Here is a 21,936-nt window from a genome sequence, read left to right on the forward strand (position 1 = left end):
GATCACTCCCACAGCCCATGGATCCCCTCCACCTTTTTTACTAATGGCTTCTCCCTCCATCAAGATTAACTGTTCCCAGGATCCCAGCATGAGGGCTATGGGGAGCAGGCAGCCTTGGGGACCAGCCTTCTGGGAGGCAGCAGGAACATCAACAGGCTGCTGGACCCTCCCTGTAACTGCCCTGGCCTTCCCTGCTCCAAGCCTGAGCTGAGGGAGCTCTTGGCTACAAGGGTCTCCTTCCACAGACAGATGGAATCCCAGGAAAAGCTTCCTCCCTGTCCTGCTTCCACAAATCAACAGCTTGGGGTGGGTTTTTTTGTGGCTGGTGTCACCCTGCATTCAGTCTCTTCAGGCAGCACATTCTCATCATGCTGTTGGCCTTTAAAGGCTCAAGATGCCAAGGAATCACTCCAAAATCAAGACAATGCTGCCAAGATGGAAAGCAGCATCTGATCTGTGCCCCAACAGCTGTGTTCTGTCAACAGTACTGCCCACCCAGCCATGCCAGGGCTTGGCCCAGTGGTTTAGATTTGATGAGCTGACAGAAACAAGCCTTCACATGCTGAGAATGTACCTACAAGTCACATCTCACTTTCTGGTGCTCCGGTCAGTCCTCATCCACCTGGACAAGGACCATCTGTCAAGCTCCCATGCAGTTCCACACCACAAAAGCAAAGTGCTGCACACACAGTTGAAATAAAAAGTCAGAAACTGACAAAAATGTTTAATATTAGTTTTGAAGAGGAAGTGACCGTACTCGCTTAGATGAGAAAATAACGACTGGGTGTGTTTAGTGAGCTCTCCTGCCAACCTGTCAGCCCAGGGCTGTGGCTCTCCATGAGGCCCCCAGGCCTCCCCGCTGCTGCTCTCTCAGCACGTGACAATGCAAACTCACTGGGACACAAAACACAATTGCCGTGGGAGCTGGCGCGTGGAGGCTGCGCGCGGGTCTGCGCTTGGCTGCCGCTCTCGGGCCATGGCACATGTCAGCAGAACTGCAAGAGAAGGGAGTTTAAACCCCGATTAGAAACCTCGCTGCCGAGGGGAGCTGTGGGTCGTGCTGCCTAGAAGAAGGTAAGGATCCAGGTGATGGGCTTGTTTCAGAAGCTGGCAAGGGCTCGGGGGCCAAAGGGAGCTCCCGTTTGAATCTCTCGGCTGTGGCTCTTTGGCACTTTGTAGTGGCACCACATTTCTGCTCGCCACTGACCAGGAGATTCCTGCTCACCCCCGAGCTCTGTGCACAGCATGGAAGAGCAGTTTTGAAATCCTGAATGTCATCACCACCATCTCTCAGAGGGAGCGTGGAAAGCACTGTGAAGCTGATCATAGAAGAAGGGATGTGATGAGGGAGCAGGGAATGTGGACGTGAGACTTGACCCCAGCTGGCCTGCAGAGGTGGGATGAGCCCAGGAGCTCTTGCCTCTGTGCTGGGAGGGAAGATCACTCGCTAGAGCCAGCGAGAGTTTGGCAAACACCTCTGAGCAGCAGCCAAGTGCCTGCAGCAGGGTGGATGCAGCCCCCCAACACCCCTCAGTGCCAGTAATAGCCTTGGTGTGCTACCTTCCAGCGATTCCCACACTCGTTGCACACGACGAAGGTGGTCATGGGCTCATCGGAGCTGCGGGTCTGCACCTGGGGAGGACAAGAGAGAGGTGAGAGCCCAACATCACATAGGCCCCTGGAGGGCACAGGGAGTTCCCCCCCTCTCTCTGGCCTCCAGGGATTCAGGCTGGGGTCACAAATTCAATGAGAGACCGAGGCTTGGAAGGGCACAAGGAGCTTTCCTGTAAAACAAGTCTGATTGTTGTGTTACACACAGATACACCTGTATGTACATCATGACCCCTCTCCAGCCTGACACTACCTGAGTGATGTGTTTTGGGGCAGCAGATTTCCCTCTCACTCTCTCTGCTGCCCATTCCTCGTGGGTGGATCCAGAGATAGATGTACCCACAGCCAATTCCTTCCCAAACTGTCCCCCAGGACGGGACATGGCCAGCAGCGAGATGACAAAACCCTCAGCCCCAAGCATGTGCTCCCCAGTCACACATAAAAAAGCACTCAAGCCATTCCCATTTGCAGACCAGTCCTACATCCTGGCCTCACAGGAACACACTCTGGGTTACCAGGTTCTGCACATTTCCAGTCTGGTTTGTATTTGAGCCACTAAGGAACTCCGATATTTAACCCAGATGTGATTGCTGCCTCTGACTGGCTCTTGCCAGAAACACATACTTTACTAAAAATCAGATTTTCATGGCATTTGAAAACCACAAGGCAGATCTACACTGAAAACACTGGCACTCCTGCACAAGTCAAGCAGCAGAACTGTGCCAAGGGGTAATTATGGTGATCTTTGTGTGTACTTACCCAATATGCAAGAGTCACAGTATTTGCATGATGCAAATTAAGCATCCTTGCAAGCATGCTGAAAAGCTAAATTCTGTAATTCCCCCCCAACATTACCACCTGCCTTCCAACGTGCTCATAAACACCAGTTCATCTACTTGGGACTTACAGCATCTCATCACCCACTGGTGATTTCACTGGAAAACCAATAAAAATACAGAAACCTTCCAGGTATTTCTATTTAGAAGACAACTGTTGTCTCCTGCCCCAATCCCAGGCAGCTGGACTCCAGTCCACTACAGGTAGAGACAGTCCTGTGTGCTGGCACAGCCCAGAGTCCTTCCAGCTGACTTACTGGGAGCACTGGCAGAGTGAAGCCTCTTGCCTAAGCCAGCCCATGGGATGCAAGGCTGCTGCTGAGCCAAGGGAAACTCCCAGGTCAGCTCCCTGGATCTCCTCTGTGTTTGCATGTCAAGTCCAAGCATACACAGGAGTTTCACTCGGCACTTGCACACGCAGTTCATGCACACCCACTCAGTAGCAATCTCGTGGCTGCTCATGCATTTTTGGGTATCTGCACATTCTAAGCCACTGACTCGCAGCAAAGGCACGTTTATCTCCTGATGCCTGGCACAAACATAGGAACTAAGAAGCACTGGTAATGCACAAGGCTTCCAGCAGCTGGCCATAGAGAAGAAAAATCCTCTGCCTGCTCACATCACTGCTTCGTGTATTCCTTTTGTTTCACCTGTTTCATGCTGCTTGGTTTTAATTAAGTTGAGATTTGTCCAGCAGCAGGTTGTCTACATTCTTAATTTGCACTTTCAATACCATCAACATGTCTGCTTTGGTTTCTGCAGTCTCTCCTCTATGCTCCCCATTCCTTTCTCGTCTGAATCCCAGCATTCCCAGCACCTGCTTTCGATGTAGAGCACTGCTGTACTTTTGAAAAGCTTCCTTATGGCTGCACAACTCCTGCTCTTGTACAAATGAGCCAAAAAGACAAGCTCCAAGGAAACATGTGCAAAAGCACATTTGAGAGAGCCTCAAGTGTACAAAAGGGCCCTGTCCACCAGTGGCAACATTTGTGCCTGTAGGGCCTGTCACAGAGCAGCACAAGCTTGAGACCGTGATGGATCGTGTCCTGTGCAGAGGTCAGTGGTGTGCAGGCTGTAGGAGCAGGAAGACTAACCTGGGTGTAGGTGCAGTTCTTCTTCTTGCATTTCCCACAGGTGAAGAGGTCAGTCTGCGTCCCTCCTGTCTTGGCCATCTGATGTTCCCGGATTGCTTCTTTTGTCATGGCTTTCCTGATCTCTTTCAGCTCATTACTGGCCATTTCCTTTTTTAAAAAAAAAAAAAAAAAGGCAATAAAAAAATCACATCTGTCCAGTTTTACTACCACACCCACTACAGTAGAAGCAGCCAACAGGACAGGGTGGCCTGACACATTAAGACACAAAGCCTTCATTCCTGGTTTCTGGTTCACACTCAGGCCCCAGTGATGACCCGAAGGCTCAACAGAATACTCTTCACACTCCAAACCCCACTACTAGCTCGCTCCATGCACTCTGGCAGCAGCTACTGAGAAATCTGCAACCCTGGAAGCAGCCCAGCCCTTTGCCTCCAGCCAAACCTCAGGAAATTTTCCCTCCAAGAAGCAAACCCTGCTCCTCGGGCTTCCTCACCTCCGAGGTCATCACCGCGATCTGCTCGGGGGTAATGGCCCCACACAGCACGTTCTTTTTCAGCTCAGGATTTTTGGAGTCCTTCAGGTTGGAGATGCGGCTCCTCACCCGGTTCTTGTATTTCATGTCGGTGTTCTTGACATCTTGGTAAATGCGTACAGGGCAGTCAAGGAGTCTGCAATCAACCCAGAGGCCTCAAGCACTTCCCAGCCACCCATGAAGAGCAGGGAGTGTTACCCACTGGCAGGACACAGATGAAGGTGCTGGGACCCAACAGCAGCATCTACTCTGGGAGGTCAGTGCTGGAGTTGAGAACTGGTTTATGCCAGAGTCCAGGGGCTTCCAGTTCAGACTTTTTCACTGTGCTGGAAATAGTTATGCTCAGGTTCTTCAGCCTGCTCTTTCTCTCAGCAAGGCAGCTGCAAACCCCTTCACTGAGAGAGCCCAGCTCACCTCCTACCCTACAGCCCCCAAAGGGAGCAAACTCCTGGCTTATCTCACAAGGACATGGAACTTGATCCTTATTGCTCCATCTTGTCCACTGCTTTTGTCTAAATCAGCACACTCTCCTTAACAAGGAGCACAGGGAAGTTGCATGTATTTGGAAACAGAGTCAAGAGCAGGGAAGAGCACACTGATGGGAAGGTCAAACTAGGGATTACAGTCCCTGAGCTCCCAGCACCACACTTGTGGTTCCTTAGTGACCCAGGACTCAGCCAAGCAGAGCTGGAACCAGACCCAGAACCCTGACAAGTTGCAGCAGAACATTTATACATTCTTTTTCCTTTGAGCACACAGATTTCACTCCTGGAGGCATGCAGGCCCTCGAGGAAGGGCTGTACAGTAAGGATATACTCTTCAATCTGGGCTGCTATGTGCTCGCAGTCGGCGCCGATGGCGATGTAGTCATCTGTAAGACAGGAGAAACAGGAGCTTCACTTTACAGCAATCAGACAAGAACTAGAAAGTGAAGCAAATCCCTGCACCCCTGAAGATTAAACTTATAGCCAGACCATCCCCTGCTGCAGAGCAGAAGACCCCAGGTAACCCACGTTCTTAACACCCACTGCCTGACACGCTATCGTGCCTCCAGCTCAAGCCAGATCCCTGTGCAAGTGTCTGAAAAAGCAGCCAGTTCAAAGAGGTGACCAGTGGCTAGACTGAGCTGCTGGCAATAATCCTTTGACAAGGCTGCTCCAGAATGGCATATTTTAGCTGAGCTGGCATGGACTTACATGCAGAAGTCTCTGTCAGAATGCTGCAGGAGCTGTGAAGCACTTCAGGCAATGGAGGGCTCCCCACAGCACTTACCATCAGCCTGCAGAGCTGCTGTCAGCATCTCTCTGCATTTGTTGCGGACGGCGTCGCACGTGATCGGTGCCGGAGGGAAGGTGGTGATTTTGGGGGTGGTCGGAGTCTTCGGAGGCTCCTGCCTTTTGTTGGAGCTAAAAGAAAAACTTCACCTGTCAGAATGTCTCAGTTCGGGCCACTGAGAGCAGAGAGGGGAGCAGCAGGTATGTGGCCAAGCATCCTGTTGATCACAATACAGAACCAGTCAGAGGAACACAGTGCAAAGAGCTTTGCCCCAAATCAGCACAGAGCACAACACAGAAGCCAACACCAGCAGCCCAGGCACGAGCTCTCCTGTGGACACTGCTGGCTACCAGCAGAGGTTTAGTCCGTGAACAGCCCTGCCAACCATCTTGTGTTATTCAACATGTATCAGCTGCTGCACCATTGGCCATCAAGCAAAAATATTAGTGTTGGACACCACCAGTAACTCAAATACACTCAGACATCTGAGACCATCAGTGCTCTCTCAATCTGGCAGTGTAGTGCAGACCCAGGGTACTTCTTTCCTCTGACTTTGCAGAGGTACACAAATGCTCTCAGCAGAAATTGAGCAGAAAGCACCACTGAAGTTAATCTCATTCTTTAGCACCAAGATTTCAGCAGCAGGAAAGAGAACAGCTAAACGAAAATGCACTCCAGCTCTCTGCAGCCAATAAGGAGTGCAGCATGCTGCCTTCTGAGGCAGAAATCAGAAGCCAACACCAGCCCCTCCAGAAGAAGGAGCTGCTGTGCTAAGGAAAAGAAAGAAAAAAGAAAATGCCTCCTTCAGCTCTGATATTTAAAAAAAACAAACAACAAAGCATAACACATAAAAGGACCTTCCTTTTTCCTGTAAGCTGAGCCAGGCTGATTACTCATCTCACAAAATAGCACCCCTACACAGCCACACACGGCTCACACAGGTGCTGGGCTAGCACAGAACTAAGAAATACTGCTTTGCTCTCAAAAATAACTTCATTTCCACCTGCAAGCAATCATGGGCACAGGCAAGGGAATGCAAACACCTGCCTGCTGGGGCTGACTCAGTCGGGTCACCTGCCAGGGGAACTGGATGGAGACCTGCCTGCACAATTAGCACATGATGTGGGCAGGCTGAGTCACTGCTGCAGGGTCTGCCTGCAGACAAGGAGCTTCACTGAGCAGCTCAGCTGGGTGTGCACCCATAAAGCCTAACATCTGCACAGGGAGTTAGTCAGCCCTGCAAATATTGCTGGTAAAAGATTTGGGCTATTATGATTCACAGATGATTTTCTAGAGCTTTGTTCTCCCCCTCAAATCTAAGCAGCAAAAGAGCAATTTTTCTTCAGCAGAGATTGCCCTGGCTTTGGTGACTGGGCTGTAAAATGCACTGTATTTATGGCCAATGCCTGGTAACATTAATACACTAAAGAGACAAAGGGGAAAAAAAGAGAAGCCCCGATATTTCAGCCATGCCATGCAGGCAATATCTCCTTGAAGATCCAAGTGGCTTGACAATTTTTGTTAAGCTGGGTCACTACTGCCAGTTTGTTGCCATCAAAAATAAATCTGTTATGAACAAGCACTTCCACTACGCTGTCCTGGAAGGGATTAGTCAGCCCACAGAAAAACAGTGCTAAGCTGGAAACCTTCCGATTTTGCTGCCGCACAAACTGAGCCAGACAACTTCAGAGACTTATCCTGGGAGTTTCTGCAGCTAAGGTCATATCCAGTCTGGCTAAAATCCCATAGATCATCACTGGGGCTACTGGATTTCCGCAGTTCAGAACCCGGCCAGGCCCTTTCCAGAAGCATCCACCAGTGAACCTACAGCAAATTGTTCAGGTCACCAAAGCAGAGGATTAATTTCTTGCTCAGATGAAGGAGATGCATTCTTAACAGGAAGATTATACTGTGAGCTTATTGTGTTTCTCTTTGACCAGTAGCTGAATAAAACCATTTTTTACCAGCTAGTTTTACTGGTCGGCACTGCAGGAGCCTATTAAAGAACAGATTTGTGTCCAAACAGCTCAAAACACTCAACAGTATTTACACTGCAAATGTTAGAAAAAGAAGAAACAACTTAGCCTGTAAATAATCAATTAGATGATGATGATTTTCTCCCATTTGGGATGTAAAAATTGCCATCAGGTACTTTTGTGCTTAAGAAGCTACACACAGATCACAGGCAGCACTCATGGGGGTGTATACACTGAGCATACACAACTCAGGAATAACCCATCTGAAAATCACAGCTGCTCATGTTGCATAAAATAGTTTGGAAAAATGAGACTTCCCAAAGGACAAAGGGAAAAAAGCCTAGAAAACCTACCTACAATAAAAGGAAGGACTGAAGGGACTGAGGTGGTTTTTGGCAGGGAAAATTTAAAGGAGACAAGTCCTGAAATTCCTTACAAAATAAGATGGTAGGAAAAAAAGCCTCCATACTAGCTAAAGACAAAAGAACGTAAAAATGGTCTTAGCAGAGAGGTTTTGATTGAGAACAAGTTTCAATCTGTAAAGGTGAGTTATGAATTGGAAATACTGCCAAGGGCAGCTGTGGAAATGCCTCGCTCTGAGGTTTTTTAGAGTTGTCAAAGAAGAGCTTAGAAAAAAGCCCGTCAGGGACAGCTTGGACAGAGGCTGTGCTGTGCTGGGGAGGGGCAGCAGGAGAAGCTTCCCTGAGAGCTCTTCCAGATTTAAATTTTGTCTGTTTGTCAACAGACTAAGGACTCCCAGAGCAAAACACTGTGTGAACTCAGTGAACTCAGTGTGAACTCAGAACACTGACCTTCACCACATTCAGTCCTTAAAGCCAGGTCTCCAAAGTAATACTTGCAGAGGTAATACCTGATTTTCAGGAAGGTTCTATCTGCAAATGCCATCGACTTAAACATTTAGATTTTTATTTCCTGGAGGTAGAAAAAAGCTAGTCAAGATGCATGGTAATCCCACTCCTGTTAGTTGATGGGGAGAGACACATTTGCCTACATACAGACATGTCATACATGCCCTGAGATAAGAGCTAAGCCCTCACAAATTAGATGAAACAGATTTCTCAGCCATTCCAAAGACAGAAAATTATTTATTAAGGTTTAGAGGTTAGTTTATAAATAGAATAGTTGGGAAGCAGAGCTCAAACACACCTAGAAGACTTATTTCAGGAAATCCTTGTGGTTCACACTGTTCCTGTTGAACAGGAGAAAGAGCTTGTAAATCTATCCAGGCAACAAAAGTTTATGCATAAAAAAAAGGCTATGCTGGAACAAAATGGTGGCAAAGCAGCAGCCAGGGACTGCAAGCAGAACTCAGGGCTGCACTGGAAGAACATCCCACAGAAAAGCTAAATTCAGGCCACAGTTCCAAAACCTCCTAATAAAGGCAGTTTACAGAATCCTGGAAAAGAAAAAGCTCCTGCTGCCAGAGACAGAAACACTAGACACAGCCCATTAACATGGACTACTCTAAGGGTCTGAAATTCTACAGCACAACAGAATATGCTTTGGATTAGAGCAATGCAGCATCTAAATTCACAGGTGCCAGCTCCATGCTGGCTGGCTTAGAGCCTTCAGGTCTTGCAGTGATAGCTCCAGTCACTACAGAGGGATTTCTACATCTGTGCTCCAGAAAGCAAGTTTCAGGCCAAGAGCTGCTCAAGTATTTCTCCCTGACAGAAGAGAAAGGCCTGGCCAAAATCTATCAGAATAAATGGCTGAAATATCTGAATACAAGCTGATCTCTCTGGTGTCTTGACTGCAGCCTCATCTGAACCAGCTATCACACACTGAGCAACCAGTCAGACTCCATCACAGCCTGTGCTTCAAAGAACAAAGACTCTTTGCTGCTAATAAATTACTATTTTTTTAAGGCAGACTAGTAGTTTATTTTGCAGGACTGGAGAATAAGCATTCCTGCCTCTGGAAATTGAGCCTGGCTCAACAGACTGACACCAGGAGTTGGCCGCTGCTCCTGGTCTGTGCTACACTAATCCATTGGCTTCTGTTCATCCTTCACAGCCAAGGGGGGGCTTTGCCATTCAGAAGATGGAGGCTGAATACATCTAAAAAGCATCAAGGATTAAAAAAAAAAAACAGAAAACTGCAGTATCTGCAGCACATCAAGGCACAGGGGAATATCAGCAGCACAAGCCAGAAAACTCCACTCCACACAGCCCATGATACATGACAAAGCAAGGAGGCACTGGGGTTTTGCCTCTGTGCTAGAGCCAGGATTTCTGAGTGAAATCACACACAGATCCACACAGATCTGGACAGCCCTCACTCCCATGCTGCACTGCATCACTAAACTCCATTCTGGCCATGGAGTCTCCCCAGTGCTTTCACTGCAGTACTCAGCAACTCCTTTTTCCCATTTTACGGAAGCGAGATAACAAAAGATACCAGTCAATTAAAGTCATTGAGCTCAGCATCAGCAGCCTCCTCCATCAACAGCTCTGTGTTGAGCTGCAAAGGCTCACCCAAAGTGCCAAGCCCTGAGAGAGCTCAGCAAAACAGAAAAAAGTGACAAGAAAGTGACCAACAAGGGCTGCAAACACGGAACATCCTGCAAAACAAAACAGCAGGACTATAGCCTGAATATTCTAAATCTTCTGTCAAACTTGGGAAATTGCCTAAATCACTTAGGAGCCAAACCTATAAAGCACACACCCTTCTAGGATCTGAGGCTGAGAGAAGTCTCTGGAATAAAGCTTTAAATCCCATTTTCCCCCTCCCCTGTGATCACTGTCTCCACTCAGCAACTGCAGTCACAGGCAGTGGAAACAGGCATGGCAAGGAGCAAAAGCCTGCAGCAGACCTGCCAGCTGGGGGGACATCAGCCTACAGGGAAAAGGAGATTTCTGCTGGGATTTGTCAAGGACAAAGAAATGGCAGTTTTACTATAGTAACATATCAGTCAATCCCATCCATCACTTGAGACTGCAAAGGTCAAAAATAATCTTCATTCTAAGGAGTTCAAAGTTAGAAATAAGCAAAAATATATAAAAATGCAACATGAAAAAAGAACAGAGGAATGCTTTACTAATAGAGAAAAACAACACATAATCAAGAGTAAAAAAAAAACCATAAAATAAGATGTGAATAAAATTTAAAAACTCACTAAAGCCACTGTATTTTGTAGATATATATTTCTGCATTATAGTTTATTGATAACATCACACAGATCAACCCTGAAGAAGAAATACTTCCAGTGTCTCTCATCAGGAATTTCACTACCCAAAACTCCCAATTCAGACACTTAAAAATAAAAATTAAAGTAAGGTGCCTTGAGAAAATTTAAATTCTGTAACAGTGTCATCTTTGGTTAAAGGGAAGCATTACCTCTGGTCTCTTGAGTTACCAGTCTCCTTGGAGGAAGATGTTGGCAAGGACAGGTTTTTCTTTTTCTCCTCACCTTTTTCCTCAGAAGCATCTACATTCAAAAGAAGAGTAATGGGTTCAGAACTGGTCTTTGTGCTACAGCCCTGCATACACTCATCAGTGTCCTCACACTACCTAGTGTTGGCCTAAGGCAAGTTATTATTCTCCAAAAAGAATCAGGAGAAAGAATGTCTTTATGGCCTTCCCCGCTTTACAACAGATCCTTTTCTTGCCTCTAAGTAGAACCTAATTCAAACAAAAACTTTCCTCACCAAACTAGAGAGCCATCACCTTCCCTGTCTGGGAGATAAGCCTCCTCACAAGACGTGCCTCATCACAAAAGTGTCTTTCAGAGACACACAGGCTGCTGAGCAGGGATCAGATCAAGTTCTCTCAAGCACCATTAAAAGCAGCATTTCCAGCCAACACCTCCTGAAGGGCCAGTACGGGCTGATCCTTCTGGGAGTACAGTTTCTCCTGATTCCCAAGTGCTGCTGAAAGCCAACACCACAACCCTGGAGAGGACTGTCATGGCACTGTAGAACAAGTCTGACCCAGAGCTAAACTGTCTGAGCCTAATACACACCCAGCCTAATGTGGAGGTGACAGTCCAGCCAGGACACAAAAGCAGTGCCTGTGACGCTCATCCAGCCTAGCACGAAACAGGGAGCCCATCACTGTGAAAGCCTCCACAGCTGGAAATGGTCCATGTGAATTTATCTACAAGGTGGTAAACTAAGGTCCTTCTCCAACTCATCAGCCAAAATGCATTCCAGCATTCCCCTTTCCAAACTGTTGCACAAGGCTGACAGCACACACTATGTTAAGTGGGGTCGGAGGGTTCGGAGCACAGATATTGTTTCTACAAATAATGCTGCTAATTATTATATGGACAGGTACATGTTAATAGTCCTGAAGCTTTCAATGCTCTTCCAAGGATGAGCTGGCTAAACAGTAGCTAAATCCAGAGGGATGCATGGTAGGACACAAAACTTGAAAGACACGAGGGTGGAATTTAAAAAAGGCTGATTTGCTAGAATGTTTTATTCAGATCAGTAGATAAGTTCTTCCAAGAAAGCCAGCCTCCCACTGAAGCAAGCTCCTTCACAAGCTCAATCTGATAGAAACACCCTGATTTCCTTACCTAGAAGTTTCTTCCAAGATTTGATGAGGGATTTGGCAAGTGATATCACTTCTTCATCTGTGCTCTGCTTCCTCAGTGCATTTACAGACATCCCGATGCGGGTGGACTGCAAGAGAACACTCGAATCAATCACTCCAGAACACATTCGTTGTTTGTTTCTAACTGAAATCTGAAATACCCACGACCAAAGTCAAAGTGATGACCAAGATATGAGTATGCAAGGACTTGCAGAATGATTCTACGATCCTTACAACTTTGGAAGAGCGGGATGACACTCTCCAGTTTCTAAAGCCTATCAGAAGAAACATCCAATCACCCGAATCCCTCCCCTACACACCTCTAAGTGACATTCAAGCTTAGAGTGAAAAACTCCAAGATGCATCTTAACCTCCAAATTGTAATTCTTTTCACACCTCTCCAGTGTCTCCTGAATATTACCATTACAAAGATCTGAACTTCTCCCAGGACTGCCCTTTGTTTGCTACTTTTATCCAGTATCTCCTCTTTTTGCAGCCTAAAAACAAGATTTGAGTAGTTACCCACATTTGTCTCATTACCTTTGCACAAGTTTCAGGCAGCCCATGGTGACCCAGAGCTATTTAACTACCAGTCCAAACCCCAAGTTCAGCACTATTTTATTGGATTTAATGTTTATTTTGATGCTTTGCATGAGGCAAGAAGTGTGAGGAAATCTATTATTCAGACAACATGTTGAACTCATCCAGATGCAGACTTCAGCTTTTCACCCTACCTGTGCAACTCACCTGCAGCAAATCCAAAGTCATGGGCATACTCTTCAGTTCTTTCAGTAAATCCATTGCACCTTCCTGGAGAGAAAAAGAAAAACAGAATGAGTGTCTCAGCTTTTAGTAAACAAATGCGATAGCTTGGGAACAGACCCAGAAAGCTGGATTCAAAGGGAAAAACACCAACAAGTGTTGGTGGAACATCAGAAAGCTTCCTGCTGGGATTGCTGTTCTGGACAGACAGTACATCCTACAACCTGAAAGCACCTGAATTATTGGAATGGGCAAAAGAGAAGAGGACTGGAGTGCTACAGGTCTTTGCTGGTGCATGGTACAACTGCAGCATTAGTTTATTACCCGTAACTGGCAAGCTGAACATTTTTAACACATGGGAAATACACTCTGAAGCAACACTGTCCCCTCAGCACAACCACTTGGCTGGCAGGAGTAATCCTACTCTCAAACTCACTATTTTTGAGGCCCTGAGAAAAGATAATATACTCACAATAACAACTTAGCATAGTTGCAAGAACTTCAGTCACCCACTTAAAGCTCAGAGCCAGAGCTAAAATATCCTCTTTCTACAGCATGAAATTCCATGTAGCTGTTTCCCAGTTTTCATATTAATACCCCACTCTGCTCAGGACAGGAGCTGATACCAGGAGCAAAGCCATCAAGCTGTGATGCTGAAGAGCTGGCCACTTGAAAATTATTCTATGAAGTTTCCTTATATCATCTCTGCACCCCAGAACCCAAGTCCAGAAAAAAAAAATCTCACTAGGAATCTGTAGATACCTAAAACTGGCAGTCACTCAGAGTCACTAGTGGTAGTCACTAGTCTCTCTCCAGCAGATCCCAGCCTGTCTCCATTCAGCTGGCTCTTTCTTCCCAACCCCCTTCCCTCAAACAAGGCATCCAGTGTTCACATTTAGCAGCTCATTTACAACACAGACCACTCCAAGCCCAGTTGCAGCACGAGGCCTGCACAGCCCACGACTGAAGGGAAGCTAAGCCGCCTGCACTGACAGCCCTGTCCTCAGATCCCGTCCTCCCTATGCAGAAGGGCCGTTTCCCACTCACCCCAGAAAGCAATCCAGCTGCAATCCACCCTACAGAACAGATGCCAAAACCAAAGCAGAGTCAAAGCTTTCAGTGTGCACACAAGCAACTCACACCAGCACAAACCACACGTTACTGTACCCAGAACGACCGACTTCCCCCTCAGGCAGTCTCACACCTTTCCGTTCCTCCAAGAGACTCCACTACATCCAGCCCTGAACACACAAAGCAACCGGGTGATTGCTGTCTCCGTTATCAGAAATGGGGCCGCTTGGCACAACGGCAGCAAATGAGGATCCACGCAAAAACTAGGGCAACAAACGGGTACTCCAGGAAACCGTCCTGCAGGAAGAATTCTCAGATTAGCCCACACACAACGAACACGCTGAGGGTTCAGCACCATCTCAAACACCAGCCAGGAGGAAATGCTGCATAGCCCTCGTGTAAGAAGCTGCCTCTCCCCCAATGAAGAGGCTGTGCAATTAGCAAACTCTGTAAAGCTGCTCCTTTCCTATTTCAACACTGGTGCTGAAAGCCTGCCACCAACAAGAACAGACATCCCAGGCTGTGCTTTAGCCCAAACACACTTCCCTGAGTTGTTACAGCAGTGACACAAGTGACAGCGTTCACCCGACCCACGGTTGGCAGGGCCAGTCCAGCATCCAAAACTTCATGTGATATCAGCACCGAGTATCCCACCACATGAATACCACATTCCTCTAATCCCTTCTGTTCCTCACCCATCACCTCCCACCCACCACAGCCCTCCCCGGCCCCAGAATCCCTCTCCCCCGCCCCACAAACACAGATGTACAGCCTACCTCAGTCACAAACCCTTGTCATCTTCCTGCTTTAGCACTTGCACGATTCTGCTTGTGCTCCCACGAGCACTGACATAGCCCATTAAGCAGGGAAATACTGGCTACTGTCCCCCCAGGCGGTGACACCGGTCACAGCTCACCCTGTGAGACCCCCGGGTGCAGAGAGCAGCTTGGCCACCCTTCCACACTCCAGCGGCCACACGAGTGAGCAGAAGCGGTGCTGGCGTGGGATGGGGATGCAGGAGGCAAATCCATCAGCACTGGGGTTTTCCCTGAGGACACACTGGAGCCTCAGGATCCCCCAGAGCGGATCCCCGTTCCCAAGGGCTCCCAAAGGAACACGAGAGGAGGGCTGAGGATGCTCCCCTGGAGGAGAACACCCTGCAGGCAGCACAGGGTGAGCCCCGGCGTGCTGAGATGTGGGGCAGGGAGTGAGTGAGGCCTGGGATGGGGGCATAGTGTGGGGACGGGGGGTTCCCAGAGCACCATAAGGGGAACAAGGAGCTGCCCCCCCGGTTACGGACAGTGGGTGGACCCCACGCCTCCGCAATGGCAGGGGAAGGGAGAAGGAGAGCAGGTCCGGGGGAGGGATGCCCACCCTGATGGGGGTGAGCCTCTGCTCCAGCACGACAACGACGCGGGTGGCACTGAGAGAGAGGCCCCCAAATGGGGGCTGGGGAAGGGGAGGACCCTCACAGGCTGGGGGTCCCTACAGCACGGCAGCGAGGAGGGAGCCCCGCGGAGAAGGGGGAGCCGCGACCGCCAGACAGAGCCCTGTGCAGGGGGCGGCTCCTCACCCCAACCGGGCTGCGGGGGCCCGGCCGCCGCCACTCACCGCGTTCTTCTTGGCCACCATCTTGTCCAGGCGCCTGGCGATACGCACGATCTCGTCCTCCCCGCCCATCGCGCCGCTGCCCGGGGCCGGGGCCGGGGCCGGACGGGGGTCCGGGCGGGGGGAGCTGCGGCCGCTGCCCGATGCCCACCCGAGCGCCCGGTGCCGCAGTCGGGGCGGGCGGGCGCGGGGCACGACGGGAGTTGTAGTCCTGGGGGCGCCCGCCCCGCCCTCTGTCTGCCGGAGCGCCGCCCGGCGGCGGGACTACAGCTCCCAGCGCGCTCCGCGCCCGCGCCGCGCTGCCCCGCCCGGCCGCCGCGGGGCGCTGTAGGGGTGCGGTTCGCCCCGGGGTGGGCGGCTCCGAGCGGGGCCGGGATTGAGCGACCCCCGGTCACCGCCCGCGGGGCTGTCCCGGGAAACAGCAGGAACAGCCTGTCCCAAACTGCTGGAGCGAGTCCAGAGGAGGCCACGGAGATGCTCCGAGGGCTGGAGCACCTCTGCTCTGGAGACAGGCTGGGAGCTGGGGCTGTTCAGCTTGGGGAAGAGAAGGCTCCAGGGAGACGTTAGAGCCCCTTCCAGTGCCTAAAGGGGCTCCAAGAGAGCTGGAGAGGGACTTTGGACAAGGGTGGAGAGTGACAGGGGAATGGCTTCACACTGACGGAGAGCAGGGTTAGATGGGATATTGGGGAGAAATTATTCTTCCCTGTGAGGGTGGTGAGGCCCTGGCACAGGTTGCCCGGAGAAGCCCCATCCCTGGAAGTGTTCAAGGCCAAGTTGGACGGGGCTTGGAGCAACCTGGTCTAGTGGAAGCTGTCCCTGCCCATGGCGGGGGGGGTGGGAATGGGTGAGCTTTAAGATCCCTTCCAACTCAAACCATGCTGAGATTCTGTGACTGTCATCTGTGGCTGCACTGAGCCCCTGGAACAGCGCTGGCCCCGCTCTCCGGATAAACTGAGGCGCTGGGCTGTGCCCCCCGCACGACCTCGGGGACTGACCACCAGTTACCAGCGGGGCTGGCGGGGTGGCAAGGGGTCGGATGGTTTGGGGGGGCCCAGGCTGGACCCCCCTGTAGATGGCACTCGTACACTGTGCGAGGGCAGCGCATCCCCCGGGAGCTGCTGTTGAGTGCTCTCGTTCCCTTCAGCTGGCGCTTGGCAGAGGGAAAACTCCCATGCCTCCTTCTGCACAGCCGCCTTCAGAGCCCTCACCAAGCACCGATGTTTCGGAGAGAACCCTGACTGTGCTGGTAAAGAGCAGCCGTGTCCTGCCCCGGCAGGGCTGCAGATCATATGAAAGCACGGGGATGTGCTACGTGTGGCCTCGGGCTGCGCAATTAGGTCTTGGGAACCAGAATTCACAGTTCTCCGCTCCAACCCATGCTCTGTCCTGGGGCAGCGGAGTCACTGAGGGCAGAATCATAGAATCACAGAATCATTAGCATTGGAAGGGACCTCTGGAGGTCATCCAGTCCAACCTGGTAAAGGCAGTGTCACCTAGGGCAAGTGACAAAGGAACACATCCAGGTTGGTTTTGAATACCTCCAGAGAGGGAAGGATTGAACAGATCAGTGCTAAAGCTCTGCTAGGTAGCTGTCCCCCAAATCTGCCCATTAGGTACCTGCAGCTGCCAGCTTGCTGTTCTTTGTGTCAGCTCACATGGAGCTGGACAGACCTCTGGGATCCCCTTGAGAAGAGCTGCTCCCTGGATATGTGAGACAGTTCAGTCCATCCCCAGAACAGCAGAGTGTCCCCAGACCAAACCTGAGCTTCAGCCCCTCTCCCTGGCATGACGCTTTAAGCTACCTTGAAACTTCTTGGCTTGTCCCCATGTTTGTGAATGCCAGTTCCCTCCAACCCACTGTCTGGAGCCTCTGCAGCATCTGGAAAGCCTCCAACCCTTGGCAAGGTCTGGCTGTGGAGCGAGGGGGTGCCATTTTGGAGAGGCCCACCTCTGTGAGGGAGGAGGAAACAAGTCCCAACAAGGGGACCTTCTGGAGGTCCTTGGAAGCGGGCAGCTGCCTGTCCCATGTGTGGGGTCGGGTCACGTCGGTCCTTGGCGTCAGAGACACGCTCGAGCGGCACTGCTGCCACTGTGCCTGTGGTTTGTAACACTGCAACGCGAAGATGGTTCCTGACCACAAGTATGGCTGGGGACGTGTCTCAGATTCCAGAGCGCACAGTCACCGATGCCGAGCGCCGTCACCCCATCACTCCCGGCCTGTGAGCAGGAACCCGTCACCCCTCCAGCGCTGACCCCCCGCCACGGCCACCAGCCTTGCCCAGGCCTCACCACTGCCTGGCTGGCAGCGGGTCTCCGAGGAGCAGGATGGCATGAAACCCTCATGCCTGCAGCCCCATCTGCCTGCCAGGCACATCCCCTGTCCCTGCCCGCCCACGGGCACAGGCTGGCTCTGCAGCCCAACCCTACCAGCTCTGCTCTTCACAAGGGTTAACAGAACAGGCGTTCTGCAGAGCAGGGAGGGTTTCTGGCTGACCTTGGCTGGGACTCAGCGGTGGCGTCGCTCAGCCCAGCCCCCCGAGCGTGGAGCTGGTGGCCCGAGCGCTCCTCGAGCCTGGGTGGAGGTAGATCCAGAGGAAACTCCACCTCCGCGGGAGCCAACCTGCTATTGCAGGAATTCCCAAAGAAATTCCCGCATGGGCTGGTCTGTCAACGGATCCATGAACTTTCTTTTACCTCTTGTGAAAGCAGCTACTTGAATGTGCTAAAAACAGCAGGGGTGAGCCCATTGCTGGAGTGGAGCTCTGGGGAGAGGCTGGGAGGGGGCTTTAGCTGACCCCTGCACACCAAGAGGCACCCTGAAGGTCTCTGTATGTGGTGCCATACTGGCAGCTGCCCTCAGCAGGCAGAGCTGGGGGAGCCAGGAAAAGTTTCCTGCAAAATAAAACCCCACAAAGTCTCACCTGGTTTTCCCACTGGGCTACAGTATTTCCCAAGTGACTCTCAGAAGATTTGTTTGCAGTAGAGGGGCTGGATCAAGTCAGATGAGCTTTTCTTACTTCCAATATCCCCAGTAAGTTCAAGTCACCATTATTCATTTTGAAATCAGCCACCCAAACTCCACCCTTTCCCTGCTTCCAACCACTGGAGGCTTGGTCTGGTCCACTTTTGGCAAGGCAGAGATGACTCAGCCTTGTCCACCCACCCACCAACCATGAAACCCCCAGGGAAGCTCTGCCCTGAGACACCCCCTAACTTCAGGGATGCCCATATCTCCAGGTCCTCAGCCTTGGAGTCACCACTCGAAGGACTGGCTGTCCCTGGGTGACACACTAGGCTCTGAGCTGGTAGTGAGTGACCCCATCCAGGGAACAATGACAACCAGTAGCTGGTAGAACCCAAGCTAGGAGATGGGAGCAGCTGCTGTAGGCTTTGCCAGAGCAGCACTTATTTTGGGAAGGGGGTTTGATGCGTCTTCCCTCCTTTTCACCCTTGTGAGCCTGCCTTGGCAGCAGCGGAGCACTCCTAGCTCTAATCCTCTAACCATGCGCTTGTGCAGCCCCAGAATGGAGGAAGGGATCTGCCTTTTTCCCTCCTCCTTGCAGCTGTCTAATGTCCTTAATCTCCTAGCCCTGGCACTGGGGGCATTTGACCCTGGAGGTCAAAATCCTCCACACAAACACTTAGGAAACCTGGCTAATTTGGCGAGAGTGGTGTCTCACATTTCTGATTTGCAGACCGTCCTGCTTTCTCCTTTGAGGAGCCAAGGGACCTCTCCATGCCTTGCCTTGTGGCACCAGCCCTCCTAAGACAACGGAAAGCATCATGGTTCCCAGAAGATATTGTAGGATTCACCCATGCCACTCTGAAAGAGCAGCCCACAGAGGCTCTGTGTCCTCCACTCCCCAAAGCCTCCCACTGCATCTGTCCCGGAGCTGCTGGTGAGCAGCCTGTGCCTGGGGACACTGCCATCTGGACCTCCTGGGACAAGTCCTGCACCAGGAAAGGCTGTAGGATTTGGCTACAGTGGGCAGCAGCTGTGGAGGGGAACGTGGCCAGGACCACCCTGTGTGGTAGCCCAGCCTCTGCCACCCTGCAAAACAGGGAGCATGGAAGGGAGGACATAGAGCAGATGATGGCTCCCCTGGGCCCTGCTCATCATGAGTGCCAGGGTGGAGTTTGGACCTCCAGCTTTGCAGATGCTCTTCTGAGACACTTTGGATATTCCCTAAACCTCTTCCTCCTAACAATTTTAATTATACTGGCTGCTGTTCAAAATAATAATGACAGGGAGAGGAGTCAATGATAAGCAGCAGCCTGTCACACTTCGTGAGGTGCCCTCAGGGGACACTGGGCCAGACAAGCAGCCAGCCCAGAGCTGTACCAGCCAAGTGGGTGCCGGCTGCCACACCAAACCAGCCACCAGTGGGCTTTGGGGTCTGGGCTGGCCTCTGTGTGAGCGTGAGAGCGTGTGCAGGCACTCAGGTCTCCTTTCTCTCCCCCTCTCTGTCTCCTTTTATTTGCCTCCATAAAACATAGGAAGTTCAAGCCATTCATTTTTCTATTTGTGTCTCCCTCCCCACGCCCCGGTTCCCTCCCTTGCCCCCTGCAGCCTCTCAGCTCGCTGCTTGCCCAGCATCCTTGACCCCGAGAAGTCTGGTGTGTATGCACTTCCCTTTTGGCCCATGGAAAGCGCCACTCTGAACTGGTGCCTTGATAAGTCTGCTGTGGGAAGGCAGGGGCTCCTGGGCTCCCACACAGGGCTTTCCCATGTAGCGTTTCCTATGCTGTCCCTGCTCCCCCGCACCATCTCCAGACCCGGGCAGTCTCTCCGGATGGCGGTGCCCCTCCCTGGCAGCAGGTCTGTCCCCCTCAGGATCCTGTGACTTGCTCTGTGTCAAAAGCCATGGCATGTGGAAGGAGGCGTCCTCCTGAGGAGGAGGATGTTTGATTGGCTTCTCACGGGCTAACATAGCACCTGTCAACTCACCTGCAGCAAAGGATTGCAAAGGGCTTGAACCCCCAGCCCCTTCCTCTTGGCACTTTTGCAAGCAGAGCTCTGAAACACTCTCCCACAGAGTTTGGGATCAAAGGGATCTGTGTCCTATCTCCAAAGAAGCAAGCACGTGGCAGAGCAGACTGGGCTGGGGTCAAGACCTAAGAGGGGCTGGAAACTGGATTTGACTGGCAGAGAGGAGGAAAGAGAGGCTCAGCAAAGAGGGCTGAGACCTTTTCTCTGAAATACTCCCCTTGAGCTTCTTTGCCGAAGGATGAGAGGCCCTTGGTGCATCAGCTGTGGTCTGGTGGTGTGCCAGAGGGCGAAGGCAGCGTGCTCCCTCCCTCACTGCCTCCATCGCTCCCTTTGAAGCCCTCTGGACACCCCTTTGCCCTCTGCCATCAGGACAGCAAGGCCCAGCAGAGACAGGTCTCCGGGGTTGCGCCCGCTGCTCCCGGCAGTGATGGGAGCACAGATAAGAGCGCTCTCCCGCTTATCGCCCCATCAGCGGCGCTGCAGCGGCTCCACTGCCCCACCGCCGAGCACCGAGCCCTGATCTCATCAGCGCGCCGCACACTTGCAGCTCGAACAATAACCTCCTTCCCTACCCGACACAATTCCCAGAAATGCACAGCCTCCTGCTAAAGCCTCCCTGGGGGAAAGCATGCCAGCCGGCCTGTCGGCACCAGCACGGACATCACTGCCAGCCGCTGGCAAACGCAGCCTGCTGCGTCCCTGGCGAGGAGGCACCTCTGCAAAAACAAGGGTGTGCTGGGTGTGGTGGAGGGAGAGGCCAAGCTGGAGTCCTTGGGGCCACCCAGGAGCTGGCCGTCCTCAGGAAGTACCTCTCCCTCTGGGTGTTCATGGCCAGGTGTGTTGCCCCGTCCCAGCCACCCTGTTTGCAGCCCCTGGCTTGGGTGCTGTCACCGTCCTCGCTCCTGATGCCTGCTGGGTTCACAAAGGGGCCAGGGGGAAAAACCAAGCCCGACTGCCTGAGCTGGGAGGGTAGAGACAGGTCTCTGGGTACTCCTCACCCCAGCGGGGAACTCCATCCTGGAGAGGCTTTTCCGCATCTCACAGTATCCCTAAGTGACTCAGTCTGCCAGAGCCTTTCCTTGTCACAGCTGAGTAATTGCTATTGCCTCTTCCAGATTAAATATCTGGACACTCAGGCAGGCATGGCTGGATGCTCAAGGCAGGTATTTACTCTGCTGCAGCTGAGCTGGGAGTGGGAGAAGGCCCCTTAAACTGGCACAGCCATCCTTTCTCCAAGGGCTTCCTCTGGAGCTCGTCGGCCAGTCTGCCCATACACAAGGCCAGATGTGCCATCCAGGGAGGGGCAGTAGCGGCCCTGCCTGCGCAGGCAGGGGCACAGCAACAGACCTGCAACCTCAGTGATACAGCAGATATGCCAAATCCCCACACAGAAGGTGCAACACCGTCACCATCCTGCAGCCCACATGGATGGATAGAAGCACCTGGCAGGGCACAGTGGTGTCCCCAGTGCAGGAGCACCAGCCTCATGGTGTCCCTTACACGGGATGCATTGTTCATGAAAACACGTGGGGAAGTCCAAGGAGGACAGACTCGCTGGCTGCATCGGGCTTCCTGCCTCCTGGCCCCGGCTGCCACCTGACATCATTGCTCCTGGTGGGAA

General features: G+C 51.7%; 1 protein-coding gene across 3 annotated transcripts; it reads right to left on the bottom strand.

Annotated features, from left to right (window-relative positions):
- Window positions 1-691: 691 nt before the first annotated feature.
- TCEA2 (transcription elongation factor A2) lies at window positions 692-15,516 on the bottom strand. 3 transcript variants are annotated; one of them, XM_032705054.1, is made up of 10 exons: window positions 15,329-15,516; window positions 12,632-12,694; window positions 11,868-11,973; window positions 10,685-10,775; window positions 5,346-5,479; window positions 4,888-4,944; window positions 4,035-4,189; window positions 3,542-3,688; window positions 1,561-1,632; window positions 692-995 (listed from the first exon to the last, which is right to left on the bottom strand). In XM_032705054.1, exons 1-10 carry the CDS (start codon window positions 15,395-15,397, stop codon window positions 987-989), a joined length of 903 nt encoding a protein of 300 aa, XP_032560945.1. In that variant the 5' UTR covers window positions 15,398-15,516; the 3' UTR covers window positions 692-986. The 3 variants fall into 3 exon arrangements, with proteins under 3 accessions (XP_032560945.1, XP_032560946.1, XP_032560944.1); XM_032705055.1 differs by lacking the exon at window positions 15,329-15,516 and adding an exon at window positions 13,849-13,974; XM_032705053.1 differs by lacking the exon at window positions 692-995 and having other exon boundaries at window positions 1,516-1,632.
- Window positions 15,517-21,936: the final 6,420 nt, after the last annotated feature.

The sequence above is a fragment of the Chiroxiphia lanceolata genome, chromosome 17, assembly GCF_009829145.1.
Source record: "Chiroxiphia lanceolata isolate bChiLan1 chromosome 17, bChiLan1.pri, whole genome shotgun sequence".
In the NCBI taxonomy this organism is placed as follows: domain Eukaryota; kingdom Metazoa; phylum Chordata; class Aves; order Passeriformes; family Pipridae; genus Chiroxiphia; species Chiroxiphia lanceolata.

Excerpts from the sequence above, each read along its gene's own strand:
- TCEA2 (XM_032705053.1), bottom strand. The coding sequence starts at position 15,397 with ATGGGCGGGGAGGACGAGATCGTGCGTATCGCCAGGCGCCTGGACAAG. Across the intron at positions 5,480-10,684 it reads GGTAACTCAAGAGACCAGAG|CTCCAACAAAAGGCAGGAGC; the intron begins GTAATGCTTCCC and ends TTTTTCTTTTAG. Across the intron at positions 3,689-4,034 it reads TCGCGGTGATGACCTCGGAG|GAAATGGCCAGTAATGAGCT; the intron begins GTGAGGAAGCCC and ends TTTTTAAAAAAG.